The 19,092-nt window shown below is 41.8% G+C and overlaps 1 protein-coding gene across 6 annotated transcripts in view; it reads right to left on the bottom strand.

Moving 5' to 3' along the window:
* LOC112255162 (nck-associated protein 5) overlaps positions 1-19,092 on the bottom strand; it is a 175,752-nt gene that overhangs the window by 10,598 nt on the left and 146,062 nt on the right. For 4 of the 6 annotated variants that reach the window (XM_042323988.1, XM_042323989.1, XM_042323990.1 and 1 more), the window contains 6 exons: positions 18,138-18,243; positions 13,423-13,510; positions 8,659-8,994; positions 6,546-6,670; positions 5,805-5,928; positions 5,475-5,656 (listed from right to left, as the gene is read on the bottom strand). In XM_042323988.1, the coding sequence (XP_042179922.1) occupies positions 5,475-5,656; positions 5,805-5,928; positions 6,546-6,670; positions 8,659-8,994; positions 13,423-13,510; positions 18,138-18,243 (961 nt within the window). The other 2 variants (XR_006083685.1, XM_042323992.1) reach the window with 2 other exon arrangements.

Below are 19,092 nucleotides of genomic sequence, written 5' to 3' on the forward strand. Positions count from 1 at the left end.
GCAGAAGCCAACCACACATAAACCTTGTTTAAAAAAAACGTAGTTACAACCCCACGTCCGCAACCAGCAACCACACTTTACCTTATTTCACACTGACATAAAAATGGTCAAATCCTGGCCATTTTAGCACAAACATCTTTGCAGAGTGGGAGTGGAAGACTCATATCCAAAATTGTTTTATTAAGTGTAGACTAACGGCTGAGGAGACAAAAAGCTACATACTCTATTTTATTCCCAGTTATTCAATGAATAGATGAACCAATGTTTCTGTATGCAGTGCCTTTATCAGGGTCAAAACATATACCAAGGGCATTCGTTTTCCACATTCAATTTTGAGCAGACAATTGTTCAGTAAATGCAGAATGGAATAGATCTGTACTTATTGAAATGTTTGACCACAAAAAGAGACTGGCAAGGATGATGTTGCAAATTTAATTAAAAAAGGCATACACCCTGAGCCCTCCAACGTTGTATTTGCTTTAGCAGAGTAGCTGGAAGTTTCAGTACTGCTCCTCTTTCATAGTGCAAGACCTCTATAGGCCAACATTAAGAACCACAGTTCAAGAACATTACAAATGTTCATTTATTTTTCCTCTCCCCCTGAACTGAGTCTATAGGTCGACCGATTATGATTTTCAACGCCGATACCGATACAGATTATTGGAGGACAAAAAAAAGCAGATGCCGATTAATCGGCCGATTTATATATTGTGGCAAAGAAGGGGGTCGAGTGATAAATGGCAGATATGTGAGAGCAGAACTAATAAACGGGCTCTGCCCGATCACTAAAATGGCCACCCCTGTCAGAACTACAGATCACAAAATGGCCGACTGCCAAAACTACAAGTCCCAGAAGCAAGGGGAACCCTCAGAAGGTGGAGCCGACCCACAGATAATGGGTCAAGAAAAACCAGGAAGAGGGAGAGAGAGTGCTGGAAGGAGCTATGAACAATAGAGAAAGAGACTATAGAGATTGGCTGGATTTATACTGTGTATGAGCTGGATTGTTTTGGACTTACCTGTTGGCGTTTTGACCTGGACCTACCGAGAACCCGATTCGTGTACCGAACCCTGCTATCCTTGACCTCGCCTACGGCCTGGGTGGACCAGGACAGAGAAACAAACACACAGGTACTGTCCTGTTCGAAAGAACTCTCATTCTTGGGTGATTTGGTGACAGTTTACCACTTAGTTTGTGACAAACGCTCCTAACCTTGAAGAGGTTTGCCACTATATATATATATATATATATATGTAATAATGACAATTACAACAATACTGAATGAACACTTATTTTAACTTATATAATACATAAATAAAATCTATTTAGTCTCAAATTAATAAAGAAACATGCTCAATTTGGTTTAAATAACGCAAAAACACAGTGTTGGAGAAGAAAATAAAAGTGCAATATGTGCCATGTAAAAAAGCTAACGTTTAAGTTCCTTGCACAGAACATACAGTGCCTTGCAAAAGTATTCGGCCCCCTTGAACTTTGCGACCTTTTGCCACATTTCAGGCTTCAAACATAAAGATATAAAACTGTATTTTTTTGTGAAGAATCAACAACAAGTAGGACACAATCATGAAGTGGAACGACATTTATTGGATATTTCAAACTTTTTTAACAAATCAAAAACTGAAAAATTGGGCGTGCAAAATTATTCAGCCCCCTTAAGTTAATACTTTGTAGCGCCACCTTTTGCTGCGATTACAGCTGTAAGTGGCTTGGGGTATGTCTCTATCAGTTTTGCACATCGAGAGACTGAAATTTTTTCCCATTCCTCCTTGCAAAACAGCTCGAGCTCAGTGAGGTTGGATGGAGAGCATTTGTGAACAGCAGTTTTCAGTTCTTTCCACAGATTCTCGATTGGATTCAGGTCTGGACTTTGACTTGGCCATTCTAACACCTGGATATGTTTATTTTTGAACCATTCCATTGTAGATTTTGCTTTATGTTTTGGATCATTGTCTTGTTGGAAGACAAATCTCCGTCCCAGTCTCAGGTCTTTTGCAGACTCCATCAGGTTTTCTTCCAGAATGGTCCTGTATTTGGCTCCATCCATCTTCCCATCAATTTTAACCATCTTCCCTGTCCCTGCTGAAGAAAAGCAGGCCCAAACCATGATGCTGCCACCACCATGTTTGACAGTGGGGATGGTGTGTTCAGGGTGATGAGCTGTGTTGCTTTTACGCCAAACATAACGTTTTGCATTGTTACCAAAAAGTTCAATTTTGGTTTCATCTGACCATAGCACCTTCTTCCACATGTTTGGTGTGTCACGTGGAATCAAACTTTACACGTTTTATGGATATCTTTAAGAAATGGCTTTCTTCTTGCCACTCTTCCATAAAGGCCAGATTTGTGCAATATACGACTGATTGTTGTCCTATGGACAGAGTCTCCCACCTCAGCTGTAGATCTCTGCAGTTCATCCAGAGTGATCATGGGCCTCTTGGCTGCATCTCTGATCAGTCTTCTCCTTGTATGAGCTGAAAGTTTAGAGGGACGGCCAGGTCTTGGTAGATTTGCAGTGGTCTGATACTCCTTCCATTTCAATATTATCGCTTGCACAGTGCTCCTTGGGATGTTTAAAGCTTGGGAAATCTTTTGTATCCAAATCCGGCTTTAAACTTCTTCACAACAGTATCTCGGACCTGCCTGTTGTGTTCCTTGTTCTTCATGATGCTCTCTGCGCTTTTAACGGACCTCTGAGACTATCACAGTGCAGGTGCATTTATATGGAGACATGATTACACACAGGTGGATTGTATTTATCATCATTAGTCATTTAGGTCAACATTGGATCATTCAGAGATGCTCACTGAACTTCTGGAGAGGGTTTGCTGCACTGAAAGTAAAGGGGCTGAATAATTTTGCACGCCCAATTTTTCCGTTTTTGATTTGTTAAAAAAGTTTGAAATATCCAATAAATGTCATTCCACTTCATGATTGTGTCCCACTTGTTGTTGATTCTTCACAAAAAAATACAGTTTTATATCTTTATGTTTGAAGCCTGAAATGTGGCAAAAGGTCGCAAAGTTCAAGGGGGCCGAATACTTTCGCATGGCACTGTATGAAAGCTGGTGGTTCAATATTCCCAGTTCTTCAATATTCTCAGTTTTGAAGTTTTAGGTTGTAGTTATTATAGGAATCATGACGAGTCGACTATTTTTCTCTATACCATTTGTATTTCATATACCTTTGACTATTGGATGTTCTTATAGACACTTTAGTATTGCCAGCCTAATCTCGGGAGATGATAGGCTTGAAGTCATAAACAGTGCTGTGAAGCAAGCATTGCTAAGAGCTGCTTACGAGTATGCTGCCGCCTACCACTGCTCAGTCAGACTTCTCTATCAAATCATAGCCTTAATTATAATATAATAAACACAGAAATACAAGCCGTTGGTCATTAATATGGTAAAATCCAGAAACTATCATTTCGAAAACAAAACGTTTATTCTTTCAGTGAAATACGGAACCGTTCTGTATTTTATCAAACGGGCAGAAACCCTAAGTCTAAATATTTCTATTACATTGCACAACCTTCAATGTAATGTCATAATTATGTAAAATTCTGGCAAATTATTTCGCAACGAGTCAGGTGGCCCAAACTGTTGCATATACCCTGACTCTGCGTCCAATGAATGCAAGAGAAGTGACACAATTTCCCTAGTTAATATTGCCTGCTAACATGAATTTATTTTAATCAAACATGCAGGTTTAAAAATATATACTTCTGTATATTGATTTTAAGAAAGGCATTGATGTTTATGGTGAGGTAAATTCATGCAACAATTGTACTTTTTTCACGAATGCGCTTTTGTTAAATCATCCCTCGCTTGGCGAAGTAGGAATGCAGGACAAGCTAGTTAACCTAGTAATATCATCAACCATGTGTAGTTAACTAGTGATTTACATGAAGATTGATTGATTTTTTTTATGAGATAAATTTAATGCTAGCTAGCAACTTACCGTGGCTCCTTGCTGCAATCGTGTAACAGGTGGTCAGCCTGCCACTCAGTTTCCTCGTGGAATGCAATGTAATCTGCCATAATCGGCGTCCAAAAATGCAGATTACCGATCGTTATGAAAACTTGAAATCTGCCCTAATTAATCGGTTAATCGGTAGACCTCTAGTTGAGTCAAATCCTTTTGCAGATGATGGATTTTTCTGTAAGGTCGTGTGTGTGTGTTACGTTATTCTACTGCACTGAGCTGAGGGGAATTGGAGGCTGAGGGGGATGAGGGCCATTTCATGGTCACTGCTCCTCATTTGTCATTCAGTGAAGTTAAATACTGGTAGGTAAATACCCCCTGACACGAGAGGGAAAGCCGATCGAAAGTAATTAGGCAACTTTCATTTTTTTTATTTTATGAAAACGTCCGAACAATCCAACTACAGCGCTGTATAGGAGGGTGAAAGACATCAAGCTTAGTGGACTTTGTCCGCACTTTATAAAAGCTGGAGAAGCTGGAAAAGGACAAATGTTGCTTTACAGCAATTTTGTTTTCACATGAGTTGGAGTGCAAGTTACCATGGAAACAGCTTGCTTTGAGCTAATGCATGATCTCACATAACATTTAGAGCGAAAGTTTGACTACATCATTGATGACATTAATGTCAAACTATATTGTAAACATCAGACTTTTTTCGAGGTACGAGGTAGTGGTCCATAGATCATCCTGAAGCAACATCAACAGACCATGATCATCTAGTTGATGAGCTACAAAAGGATAAGTCAAAGGTAATATACTGAACAAAAATATAAATGCAACATGTAAACTGTTGGTCCCATGTTTCATGAGCTGAAATAGAAAATCACAGAAATTTTCCATACGCACAAAAAGCTTATTTCTCTCCAATTTTGCCCACAAATTTGTTTACATGCCGCCTGTTAGTGAGCATTTCTCCTTTGCCAAGATAATCCATCCACCTGACAGGTGTGGCATATCAATAAGATGATTAATCAGCATGATCATCACACAGGTGCACCTTATGCTGGGGACAATAAAAGGCCACTAAAATGTGCAGTTTTGTCATACAACACAATACCACAAATGTCTCAAGTTTTGAGGGAGCATGCTGTGAAGGAATGTCCATCAGAGCTGTTGCCAGGGAATTGAATGTTAATTTCATTACCATAAGCCGCCTCCAACGTTGTTTTGAGAATTTGGCAGGGCGTGCTGAGGAGTATTTCTGTCTGTAATCAAGGCCTTTTGTGGGGGAAAACTCAGTCTGATTGGCAGGGCCTGGCTCCCAAGTGGGTGGGCCTATGCTCTCCCAGGGCCACCCCGTGGCTGCGCCCTTGCCCAGTCATGTGAAATCCATTGATTAGGGGCTAATGAACTTATTTCAATTGACTGATTTCCTTATATGAACTGTAACTCCGTAACATCTTTGAAATTGTTGCATGTTGTGTTTAGATTTTTGTTCAGTGTATGTCATAGGTCAACAGGAAGTACTTACGCTTAGTCTGTCTCCTGCTTTTCCCTCTAGCGATGACTGGTTGTGCAACAGGTTGTATTGGGAGAAACTCCTCCTGTGGTCGTCCTTCTCTATGTGAGATAACATGTCATGTTGATAGTAGTCCATGATTGACGGGAACTTTCCCACACTGCTCCTCTTCATTGTCTTCTCTTCATAGTCAACTGCGGAGAGCAATTTTAAATCAATATATCTATCAGTCATTCAACCAATCAAGATGAACTGTCTAAAATCAAATGATGTAGGCCTAGAGTACATCTAAATAACATCAATATTGTGTCTGTGGATGTGCGATGCAGGCGAGATTCTGACCTAAGTTGCCCGTCTTTGCTCTGTTGGTAAGAGTGCTTTGGGTGGAGCCTAGCGTGTTCCCTTCAGACTCTGTCTCGGTGTCACTGCTGCTGCCTGAGTATGTGCACACTCTCACGGCTCTGTCCTGTTCACGAAAGAGAGGGACATCTGAACAGAATAAGAAGATAGATAAATCCCTTTAAAGACTCCTTCCCAGGAGTCCGATGAACTTGTGGATACCATTTTTATGTCTCAGCATCCAGTACGAAGGAAGTTAGTAGTTTTGCAAGAAAATGCTAATTAGCGTTAGCACAATGACTGGACGTCTATGGTGGACGTCTAGTCATTGTACTAACGCTAGTTAGCAATTGCTTCCTGAAATGGATACTTTGAGATTTTAGCAATTAGACCCTACGTCTACTTGTATGCAAGAAGATATCCATAGACTTCCAGCCATTGCGCTAATGCTAGTTAGCATTGGCTCGCGAAACTACCTCTAACTTCATTGATACTGGACACAGAGACATAAAAATGGTATCCACGAGTTCATCTGACTCTGGGGAAATAGATCAAATCCCTTTAATATCACTGTATTCTCAACAGATTACGGAGATACTCTTTCATAATGATAATGCTTCTTGGAGATGTGATATTGTATAGGGATTGTACAGAAGCCACAATTACTATGCTATTGCAGTCTATTTTGCTCCCAAAACACCACCCCATTGACATAGGCCTAATAGTGCATGGGAAGTTCCTTACACTGGATGAGTTGAGGTCCTTGGTGTTCCTCTTCTTGTCCACTTGTTCCTCGTGGGCCTCTGTAGTGACTGTGTGGCTGGTGCTGCATAAGTCTATCTGACTCAGTCTCTTCCTTCTGATCACATCTATCATTCAAAAGTAAAGGGAAACAAATCATGAGACACAGACAACAACCAAACCCACACACTCACACCAGGAAGAGAACCTACGCAATGCGTGCATAGAGGGCGGGGGGGAAGACTCAAAGCTATTAGGTCCCGGAGTTTCAGTAAGACTCATATCTACATCCCAAATGGCACCCTATTCCCTTTATAGTGCACTACTTTCGATTATGGCCATAGGTTGCCATTTGGGATGCATCAATAGCTAACGCTATGCCAATATAGTTGTTAACCTGTGAAAGCACACGCTGTACAACATGAGCATGATGCTACAATTTATTTAAGTGTGAGGAGAGTTTGGCATTTCATCTATTAATAGTCAATGGCATCCTCCCTACGGAGACTACACCGCTACATCTCTGACTTGAAGCAGCCCCGAAATACCATCTTCAAACTGTCACCCCCAATGACAAAGCATCCAATGATTGTCACAGCTGAGTCAGTGTGAATTTTAATGACTACCTACCCCTTCCTTCTCCCTTTTTTTCTCTCTACAACTTCCTACCTTCTCCTGACAATATAATTAACTGGGCCTCGTTGGCGGCGGCGCCGCGGGAACATCAGCAGAATAATTTGTACTGTGCCGAGGACAAAATAGTCCTTTCATCTACTTGACAACCTGTGAGGGAATCCGTGGTGGAGATTAGGCTCCTTCTCTATTCTTTATAATGACAGCTGCTGGTCATGCCTACCTTAACTGCAGTACCTAGGTCACACAGATCGACACTAATTCCCTGATTGCATAAATCACTGGGATCACTCATCCCTTTACTGTACGAGTACATTGTAAGTGTTACTTCCCTCAGCCTATGTGATCCCTCTCTCTCTCCTTCCCACCCACCGTGATACTGTTGTGTTGCTGCAGTGAAAGAACAGGCAGAAGGTGGTTTATGATCTATGTCGCTAATTGTTGCTAGTGAGTTTGCGTGTCTAATTGTATTAGCGACTTATCCTTGGGATATGGTCTGTGGGTCGTATTATCCGGAGGGTAATGTGACGGTGGGTGGGGGGGGACAGTGTCCTTTGTTAAGCAGAGCTACAGAATATAACTCAGAATACCAAATCAAGCCTGATAGGCTTGTCCATCTAGTCCAGCATTCAAAATGCATAGGAGACTGAATAACAAAAGGTAGAAGGTTTTCCTTTTCACTGAATACCTTCAAGTGGAGAATGGATCCTCTGTTGAGATTGAGAGGGTAGAACATGTATAGTGAATTCTTGAGAGTCATGTATAGTGAATTCTTGAGAGTGACTTAAGGGTCATACTTTTTTATTGAACCTTTATTTAACTAGGCAAGTCAGTTAAGAACAAATTCTTATTTACAACGACGGCCTAGGAACAGTGGGTTAACTGCCTTGTTCGGGGGCAGAACGATAGATTTTTACCTTGTCAGCTCGGGGATTCGATCTAGTAACCTTTGGGTTACTGGCCCATTGCTCTAAACACTAGGATACCTGCCGCCCCATAATGATGTGAATTGAAGTAAAACATTGCCACCCTCATTGCACAATCAAATTGAGCCAGCGAGAATCAGAATTTTATCCTCTCTCATTTTATACACAGTTTATAGATGGGTTTACACCAAATAGGGTTTCATGATAGTGGCCAAACATCCTCTGAGCCAGCCCAGCCATTCTAGCGTTTATATGCAGCTGCGGATCATTGGTTTACCTAACATAAAACCATTGGCATGAACCAGAGACAACACAGAGCCTGTAACAGTGGTTGTGTCCCTATCATTGACTTTTCTCCTTGAAGTGTGCACTTGAACAATCCACCTCACATGATGGGACTGGACTGGTATAAGAACATTGGTGTGGACAGCCAATGCTTATGGCAATCCAATGCTTCTTAATTCATAAAGGGGAGTGTGGAAGTGCACGCTTTGGGAGATGGGTATAGAATGGGGATGTAACGGGGATGTTGATATGAGGTGAACCCCCAGTCTTACCTGAGGTGGATGGTCTGGGGAGGCAGCTCAAGGCTTCCTGTCCACAACCTCTTCCAGTAACTGAAGGGTCAGACAGGGAGTGGCCCAGGGCACTGGTGGGTGGTGCATGCGGGTGGGTCTCAGACAGGGAAGGCACTTTCACATGGGATGGGGAATGAGCAGCAGAGGCCGAGACGAGGTCCTGGTCAGGATCAGTGGGACTGTGAACGCTTGCCATCATCCGGTCGGGGCTGGACTCAGATCTGGGAATGTGGCGCCCGTTGATCCGGTTGACGGAGTCAGGGAGGGGGAAGGTGCCAATCCCGCTGTCCAGGGTTCTCATCTGGCTGCTGGAGTCTTGGGGGGGGGACACGACACAGGAGAAGCAGCGTGTGATGATGGGTGGGGGTGGGAGAGCAATGGAAAAGGAGGAGGAGCCACTGGATTGGATTCACAAGCAACTGAAGGGGTTATGGGTAAAAAGGGCATCTTGGGTAGGTTCAATAAGATTGGAGGACGAATGGAGGCAAAAGCAAGAGAGACAGGGGCATTACTTCACCTATGGAGCACCTGGGTACAATCCAAAGCCAAATCATTACGAGAAACTGTAGATACGTGGGATACGATCTGTTGTGTCTGTAATTCATCAGGTTTATTCCTATATACAAATCTATATACAAATCTGTATCACTTCTTCATAATATTAATAAAGGTATCTGACTAATCTTGAAAAGGATCTAAAATGAGCGGCCCCTTGTAAGTCCTAGCTCTCTCTACGTTCCCAGTCTAATTTCACCCATTTGGAACCCAGCGTGACTTTAGAGTGACAATTTATTTGTGATTTGTCTCCCTACCTCCTGTATCGGCATTATGTTGACTTACACACATTCGCCGAACTTGATATGTTCCACACTGCGCAGTGATCTAAGAGCATTGTAGCAACAGATGGACATAGCTTAAAATACACTGTTTTGCAAAGCCTCTCCGAGCGAGACAGATGGAGGGCTGTTCGGCATGATCCAATTCCATGTAACTGTGAATGATGTTGGCTAATCATTCTGTGCTCATGACTTAATTGCAACAATTTGGGTAAGGAAAAGAAAGAGTGTTGAACTAGTTCTAACATTAATTCAGTTTAAAGACAAAAGAGGGGGAAGGTCTTATGGCTGATATGACTGCAGCTTTGACATTCTGCTGTTCTCATTGTAGGTTGCACAGTATGTTGCTGCATTGCAAAAGTAGAAAATATCAATCTAGCGTTATATATTTATTGTAGACTAGTTGAGGATGGAAAAACCTTGGAAATGATTGATCCTTTCGAGTAAGCAGTTGTTTTGGAAGATATTTTTCCCTGTAGAACAATCTGTAAGTTCTGATTTCTTTCTGCCTTTCATGGAAAAGCATGGGACCTATTTTTTTTTTAGAGTTGGGTCAATATCTGCTAGCTCTGCCCTTAACCCTGGAGCTTGGTCTTGTAACGCCCAGACCATAAACATCCACTTCTTCTATATGCCCTAACACATCCATCCATCGAATGAATAAATGGATGATTGAATTCATGAATTTCCCTGAAGGGGATCAAGGTATGTAAGAGGTAGCCCTCATAACTTCCATGGATATGCTTTAGTACAAACACCCATAAACATAGGGCTCGCCCAACATCATCTAACAGCTGCATCAAACCCTCATCATTAGAATCAAACCCTCGTAATTAAAACCAAAGCTCCAAATTGCCTCTTTATCAGAGGCAATGCACTGCTGTTGTAAAATACATTATTAACCTAATAAAGCAATATTTACAGTCCCCTCTAAATGTGCAGCCAGACATTCAATTAAACCAACAGTGCGTCAAATCAAGAATTCATTCAATTATGCACCCACTGGATGACTGGGAGTAAACACAGTCAACTTAAATCATGCTATTAGGGCACAGTTAGTCATATTGTAGGCATGCGTGTCTTCTTCTGCCTCCCTTGCACCTCCTACTCCACAGTAATGTTGTAGCTGAGGTGGTCATAAACCACCTCGATGGACAGATGGCCTGTTATGTTGCTCAGATTAATCTGCAATGAGTCATCACGGGGGCGGTAGTGGCAAGCCCCTAAAACAGCAGCTGATCAATTACTACAGAGTTCTGCATTATGCAGCAAGTGCAAACCAGTTCAGAATGTCTCACGTTCTTGATCCTATATTCAAGGGAAAAGACAGAGAAGATAAAGAGGGGGATATAATAGAGAAAGGGAAACAAAAGAGAAAGAGAGGAAGGAAAGAGAAAGAGGGAGACACCCATACCTCACAAAGCGTAATAACCAAAGGAGTTGATTTGGCAGTTGTTTTCAATATGCCCTTTGCTCTCACACTATAACCAGGTCTAATATGGACCTCGAAGCCAGTTCCACCAATTATTATTCTAATCAGGGACTGGTTTAGACCTGGGACACCAGGTTGGCGCATATTAATTATGAGGTAGAACAGAAAACCAGCAGTACTCCGGACCTCGAAGGGTATGATTTTAATGGCCCTAGGGTAATGCTATCTAAAATCAAAGGGAAAAGTATCAGGGAGGGGCTGAAATTGTGTTTACCGTGATCCCAATCACTTCTACATTAAACCTCCTGGAGATAGAGAGCAAGTTCTACAGACTAAATGACATGCTATGATGAGGACGCATGTAAAACCCAGACATGAACCACCACCAACTGCATGGGAATTGCAACCAGAGGTCGTGACTATCGTCACATGACCAAGACCTCAAACCGTTAAAAATCAACAAATCAAAGGTCAAACGTGAGCTGTTTATTATCTATTATCTATGCATAGTACCTTTACCTACATGTACACATTACCTCAATTACCTTGACTAACCTGTAACCCTGCACATTGACTCGGTATTGGTACCCGTATATAGCCTCGTTATTGTTGCTCTTCATTAAAAAAAATATATAGTTTACTTAGTAAATATTTCCTTTTTCTTTAAACTGCAGTGTTGGTTAAGGCCTTGTAAGTAAGCATTTCATTGTAAGGTGACAAATAAAATGTGATTTGATTTGATTTGAACCATGACAAAGCCACACCTCATAGACTCATGAGTCCATCTGCGTCCTTTTCTAGTTTCCGGTTTTAATCCCTGCTACAATATCACATTATGTCAAAACAAAATGCAATTTTTGTATCTGGTTTCTTGTGTATTCAGAGAAGATAAGTAATTGAGATCAGGCAAATGTGTGGCATATTCTACCCATAAAAGCCCAGGGTAAAATGATATGCTAGGCTGGACTTCAGGACCTATAAGTGGACTCTGCTTAAATCTTTATGAGAGCTTTAATTCATACTGATGGGAGGTTGGATAGATGTGCTTAGCTGGCAGAATTAAATATGCCATTCAGTTAATTAGAATACAGAAACGATTAACAATCTTATTTTTGGCTCTGTTCCACGATATGGGGCCTAGTTGAATCAGGGAATTGTTCATACATCCTGGGAATTTTCCCATGTCAAAACAATTTCTGACAATATTTGTGTGGTCGACCCCATCAATACAGAGGCTAGCATATAAAAATGACTTAGAGCCAAAAAAGAGCAGCTTTTATAAGTAACTGTATATAGGCCTATGTTTTCCATGTTCGATGTAAATTATGTCCAAAATTACCTAAGTCTAATAAGTCCATAATGTCGATCCTTTAGATAAATCTTGATTTAAATAGTGATTATGATAGTCAACATAAATTAGTTATATATTGAGTGAAATACTGCTTACCAGCAGCAATATTATCTGTGTAGACCTATTATATGCATGGAAATAAATAAACAAAATTAAGCAACGGTCATCATAATCTTGTGTGAAAATAAGGACAAACTTCAAACATAAAGAAAAGACCACTATAATTCAAGTCGAGGCGTCACAAACACCTTTTGCACAGGTTGTACATGACTGTTTTGCTGCTCTCCTGTTTACGTAATGCCAAAGCCAGACTAACTGAGAGAAGACCCCATTCCTGAATGGACAACAGCCTTCTCTTAAAAGATAGACTGAGTGGCACATAAACTGCCTAAAGATTTCCAACAGGGCGATAGGCACCTAGCATTATGCAGCTCTAATAAACATTGATTACCCTGTCCTAGTCCTGTTCCCTAAGAATGCCTTCCACCTGCCAATGAATGACAAACTGCCCAGCATGTAAAGATCGCCTTGTCATTGAAATAGTAAGTGGGTGTTGTTGCATATAATTTTCTCATCACACATTGTATGCTACCAAAGCTCTCAGAACAGCAGCTGCCCCGACAACCCTCAATGTCTTAGCCACGTAAACAACAATGTGCGCTGGCAACGCTAAAAGGATTTTTGAACGCCGGAGACAGTAACCATTTTGTTGACGACCTCAACATGCAGTGGGAGAGTGGCGCGATAATAAAGACTCACTCTGCCAGTGACAAGACGAATCAGTCCTGTAAAGATGTAGGAAATATTTTTATAGTCTCTAAGCCTACAGTTTTTCACTGGTATGAGAATGTGTTACATATGCAAGTCCCACATGCATTTGCCATTAGGTGATGAATGGCAACAGTTATTTCTGTACAGAAGCCTAAAATAAGAGACCGTTTGTATAATCTATTACAGAAATACTTCACACAGACAGCAAACGTCGGAGATGTATGGCTGGTGACTACTGAAACTGTCTATGTTAGAAAAATGTACTTTAATGACGCTGATTAGCGCTAAAATTCTATATGTTTTCAGACGATAGCTACAGTACAGTAGGCCCACGGCCACAGTAAAAAGCTTACCTATCATGTGGTCCTGACATGAAGTCTCAGGGATCGGGTCCTCCTCATTCTCTCCTTGCAAGCTGATCTTCTGTGTCACAATGATGGTCTGGTGGGGGAAAAAAATGAAGGATGAAGTCCGTATGCATTTAACTTGAGTTCTCACAACATATATACGTTCTAAATCATGTTGATGACAAATTTGTTTAGGCATAATGACAGAACATTGAAATAAAGTTTTATTAAATGTGCCTCACAACATCATCGATGGTCGATTATTTGTGGAAAAAATGGTTGGGGAGACTGGAGAACAAAGTAACCCTTTCAGGCTTTTGCTTATTATGAAAATATGAGTGGATTTAAATTAAATAATATGATTATACAAACAACATACATATCTCAGCTACCATTACACACTAACAAGGGTTCTAGAACAGACCAGTTGTTTACAATTCAACCAAAAGTGGCGGGAGTGAAATGTTACAATTGACCCAGTAGGTGGGGTTAAATGTAACAGGCTACGGGGTTAAATGTAACACTGTGTCCAATGTTAAAAATGAAGGGTAAATGAAGGGTTTTGAAACTGATATTTGGATGATCTTATAGGCATGTCATATTGACCAAAAACTCTAAATGTATCAAAATGAATATATTATATTAGCATTCAAAAGTGTCAATTGTACTTTTTTTGTATTATCTTAGTTTTACTGCAAAACATAATGTAAAGAAGTCATATTTAATTTAATTATGTTAACGTGGGGCGACGCACAATTGGCCTAGCGTTGTCCGGGTTAGGGAGGGCTTGGCCGGTATGGATATCCTTGTCTCATCACGCACCAGCGACTCCTGTGGTGGGCCGGGCGCAGTGCATGCTAACCAAGGTTGCCAGGTGCTCGGTGTTTCATTGGTGTGGCTGGCTTCTGGGTTGGATGAGCTCTGTGCTAAGAAGCAGTGCGGCTTGGTTGGGTTGTGTTTTGGAGGACGCATGACTTTCAACCTTCGTCTCTCCCGAGCCCGTACGGGAGTTGTAGCGATGAGACAAGATAGTAGCTACTAAAAAACAATTGGATACCACGAAATTGGGGAGAAAAAGGGGTAAAAAAAAGATGTTAATGTGTCTAAATACCATATAAGGTACTGCGCTACAACTATTCCCCCCACGTAGGAGCCTATACTAATCGGAATCTTGTGGGAAAATACAAATAATTATTGTCATCAACTATACCAATCAAAAGACCCCATCTTAGTGATAAAAATGCTATGTTTAGATACATGGAGAATGTTCCACAGGTCAAAACACTAAAAAAGAGAAGAGGGGGTATATTTACTTAAGGGCCTCAACCATTTTTTTTGTCAATAAAACAGAAAATAATTGACGAATTTAGGCATTTAGAGACACTACCCAAGCATGAGCACATTGTACAACAGCTTTCTAAGTGGTTTCATGTTACGTTTTTCCTTGGTCTCCCCTACATCATTGTAATGTGCATTGTATTGTATTCATAATTGCTTTGCCGCTTGTGTGTGTATTCAATCTTTTGAATTGTGGTCTTAACATTCCTTGAATATCATCTACACCGATAATAACAGAACAAACTGCTAGTTCAAGGACATGTCTGGTATGATTCATAAACCCCAAACAATCAAAGTACACTTTTCTACAATGTGATAATACTTCATATACTTCTACAAAGCCAGACATCCAAAATGTCAAACGCAGCAAAGCTAACACAGATGCAATAGCTGGCATATTCAGATAGAACATTAATGATATATATTCTGTGTTCGTCAAGATTCCCATCACACTCTGCTCACCCATTTGTCCCTTTAGCGCATAACAAAACAATAGTGGAAGGCGATTCATCAATTCTTTAAGCGATGACTCAAAACAGAATCGACAAACACCTTGGATTTACAGAAGTTACTGTTACATTTTCAGAGCCTCTTTCATAATAGGTAGTTATTTCAGAGGAAGCAACAAGGTAAATTATCTAATATGGAGGAGGGATAACAGAATGTGATGTTGAAAAAGTGTTCTCCAAAAGGTATAAAGGGGATTTGCAGGTCATAAACTTGTATTTTCTTGTGTTGTATTTCTGTAGAGGGAAGATAGAGATGAAGCTGCAAGGATAGTATTAAACAGGCCTTTGTTGAATTGAGTGTCTGCGATAAGAGCCTCCTATTTGCTATCAAAATTCCCCATCAGCTGGATTGAATTTCCTACATATTGCATGTGGACTCTCTTTTTTTTCTTTCTCCCCCTCCCTTCCTTGCTCTCTCTCTCTCTCTCTGTCCCTAACAAAAGTACAAAGAATATATTCTACAAGGTCAGAATGACGTGGCATCCAAGTCTTACAGAAACCATTTTTTCTATGCAAAGCTTAGTATGTGGTTCAACATTGGTAGCATATCTCCCAAATAAAATCACATTTTATTAGTCACATGTACCGAATACAACAGCTGTAGACCTTACAGTGAAATGCTTACTTACGAGACCCTAACCAACAGTGTAGTTTAAAAAATACAGATAAGAATAAGAGATAAAAGTAACAAGTAATTCAAGAGCAGAAGTAAAAAATAAAAAATAAACAATATATACAGGGGGTGCCAGTACAGAGTCAATGTGTTGGGGCACCGGTTAGTTGAGGTAGTATGTACATGTAGGTAGAGTGACTATGCATAGATGACAACAGAGAGTGGCAGTGGTGTGAAGAGGGGGGGGGAGCTTGGCCCCAGTGATGTACTGGGCCGTTCGCACTACTCTCTGTAGTGCCTTGCGGTTGGAGGCTGAGCAGTTGTAAAACCAGGCAGTGACGCAACCAGTCAGGATGCTGTCGATGGTGCAGCTGTAGAACCTTTTAAGGATCGGAGGACCCATGCTAAATCTTTTCAGTCTCCTGAGGGGGACTGTCCTGGTGTGCTTGGACCATGTTAGTTTGTTGGTGATGTGGACACCAAGGAACTTGAAGCTCTCAACCTGCTCCACTGCAGCCCTGTTGATGAGAATGTGCTTGGTCCTGTTTTACCTGTAGTCCACAATCATCTCCTTTGTCTTGATCACATTGAGGGAGATGTTGTTGTCCTGGCACCACACGGTGGTGACCTCCTCCCTATAGGCTGTCTTGTTGTTGTCGGTGTTCAGGCCTACCACTGCTGTGTCATCGGAAAATGTAATGATGGTGTAGAAGTCGTGCCTGGCCATGCAGTCATGAGTGAACAGGGAGTACAGGAGGGGCTGAGCACGCACCTCTGAGGGGCCCCTGTGTTGAGGATCAGCGTGGCGGATGTGTTGTTACCTACCCTTACCATCTGGGGGCGGCCAGTCAGGAAGTCCAGGATCCAGTTGCAGAGGTAGGTGTTTAGTCCCAGTGTCCTTAGCTTATTGATGAGCTTTGAGGGCACTATGGTGTTGAACGCTGAGCTGTAGTAAATTAATAGTATTCTCACATCCTGTAGGTGTTCCTTTTGTCCAGGTGGGAAAGGGCAGTGTGGAGTGCAATAGAGACTGCGTCATCTGTGGATCTGTTGGGGCGGTATGCAAATTGGAGTGGGTATAGGCTTTCTGGGATGATGGTGTTGATGTGGGCCATGACCAGCCTTTCAAAGCAATTCATGGCTACAGACATGAGTGCTACAGGTCGGTAGTCATTTAGGCAGGTTACCTTAGTGTTCTTGGGCACAGGCACTATGGTGGACTGCTTAAACAATTTTGGTATCGCAGACTCGGACAGGGAGAGGTTGAAAATGTCAGTGAAGACACATGCTAGTTGGTCAGCATAGGCTCGCAGTACACGTCCTGGTAATCCGTCTGGCCCTGCGGCCTTGTGAATGTTGATCCGTCTAAAGGTCTTACTCACATCGGCTGCGGAGAGCGTGATCACACAGTCTTCCGGTACATCTGATGCTCTCATGCATGTTTCGGTGTTATTTGCCTCGAAGCGAGCATAGAAGTAGTTTAGCATGTCCGGTAGGCTCGTGTCATTGGGCAGCTCTCGGCTGTGCTTCCCTTTGTAGTCTGTAATGGTTTGCAGGCCTTGCCACATCCGACGAGGGTCAGAGCAGGTGTAGTACGACTCAACCTTAGTCCTGTATTGATGCTTTGCCTGTTTGATGGTTCGTCGGAGTGCATAGCGGGATTTCCTATACACTTCCAGGGTAGAGTCCCGCTCCTTGAAAGCGGCAGCTCTAGCCTTTAGCTCAGTGCGGATGCTGCCTGTAATCCATGGCTTCTGCTTGGGGTATGTACGTACGGTCACTGTGGGGATTTCATCATCGATGCACTTATTGATGAAGCCAATGGCAGATGTGGTGTACTCCTCAATGCCATTGGAGGAATCCCAGAACATATTCCAGTCTGTGCTAGCAAAACAGTCCTGTAGCTTAGCTGCTTTAGTGTGCTCTCATTGTGTGTGTGTGTGTGTGTGTGTGTGTCTGTGTGAAGGTTGGCGGAATTTGCAGGTGTGTACACAAACTAGACATACGACATGGAAAAAGTTATGGCAACAGTAAATGATATGGAGTATATGTACAATCCAATAAACAACTGACCAGCATGAGAGCATGGAGGAAGTGGATACTGAGGTTAGAGGAAATGGTGAGAAAATGTGAGTGAGAAAATGGTGAGATTATGAGGAAAGATAGACAGATAATAGAGAGAGGGCGCAGTAGAGTGAGAGATCCATGCAATATCCTAGAAGCCTAGCAACGTTTCATTACAGGACCCCTAGCTCACTCACAGCTGTATCGGAGCAGATCTCCATATCTCCCCTCATATCGCTGTTTGTCTTGGGGATGGAGATGCCAGGGAGAGATTCAGCGATGGAGTCGCCCTTCCTCACACTCCTGTATAGGAAACATGATTTGATTCATTTTCTGTCTGTCTGCTTAACCGATTTCATATGAACTGTGCAGGTGGAAAGAGATCGCGGCTGATAAATTCCATTGTTCTCATTCAATATGGCCTTCATATACACTGAACAAAAATATAAACGCAAAAGGTAAAATGTTGGTCCCAATTTTCATGAGCTGAAATAAAAAATCCCAGAAATGCACATGTGCAGAAAAAGCTCATTTCTATCCAATTTTGTGCACAAATTTGTTTGCATCCTTGTTTGTGAGCATTTATCCTTTACAAAGCTAATTCATCCACCTGACAGGTGTGGCATATCAAGAAGCTGATTAAACAGCATGAGCATTACACAGGTGTTGGGGACAATAAAAGGCCACTAACATTCCACAGATGTCTCAAGTTTAGAGGGAGCATGCAATTGACATGTTGACTGCAGGAATGTCCACCAGAGCTGTTGCCAGAGAATTGAATGTTAATTTCTCTACCATAAGCCGCCTCCAATGTCATTTTAGAGAAACTAATTCTGATTGGCTGGGCCTGGGCCAGTGGGTGGGCCTATATCCCCCTACCGTAGGATCTGAAATAACCTCTTTTTAACGGCTCTTCCCGACTCCAGTCTCATCGAGTGATAAATGTTTGTAACTACTCTTGATAAAATCTGTCAGCTGAGATTTTAGGTATTATATACATTTATGGGAGGAGTGGTAATTCTACACTCTTCCAGCCAAGATAGCTCAGGGCTGACCGTGTCTCTAGATTCCAGGCTAGGAAGTGCTTATGTTCACTCAAGTAGAATCATAATTCAAAGAGGCAGCTGGTGTTGCTGTTGTTTAGCTGTGTGT

This window comes from Oncorhynchus tshawytscha, linkage group LG07, assembly GCF_018296145.1.
Source record: "Oncorhynchus tshawytscha isolate Ot180627B linkage group LG07, Otsh_v2.0, whole genome shotgun sequence".
Taxonomy (NCBI): domain Eukaryota; kingdom Metazoa; phylum Chordata; class Actinopteri; order Salmoniformes; family Salmonidae; genus Oncorhynchus; species Oncorhynchus tshawytscha.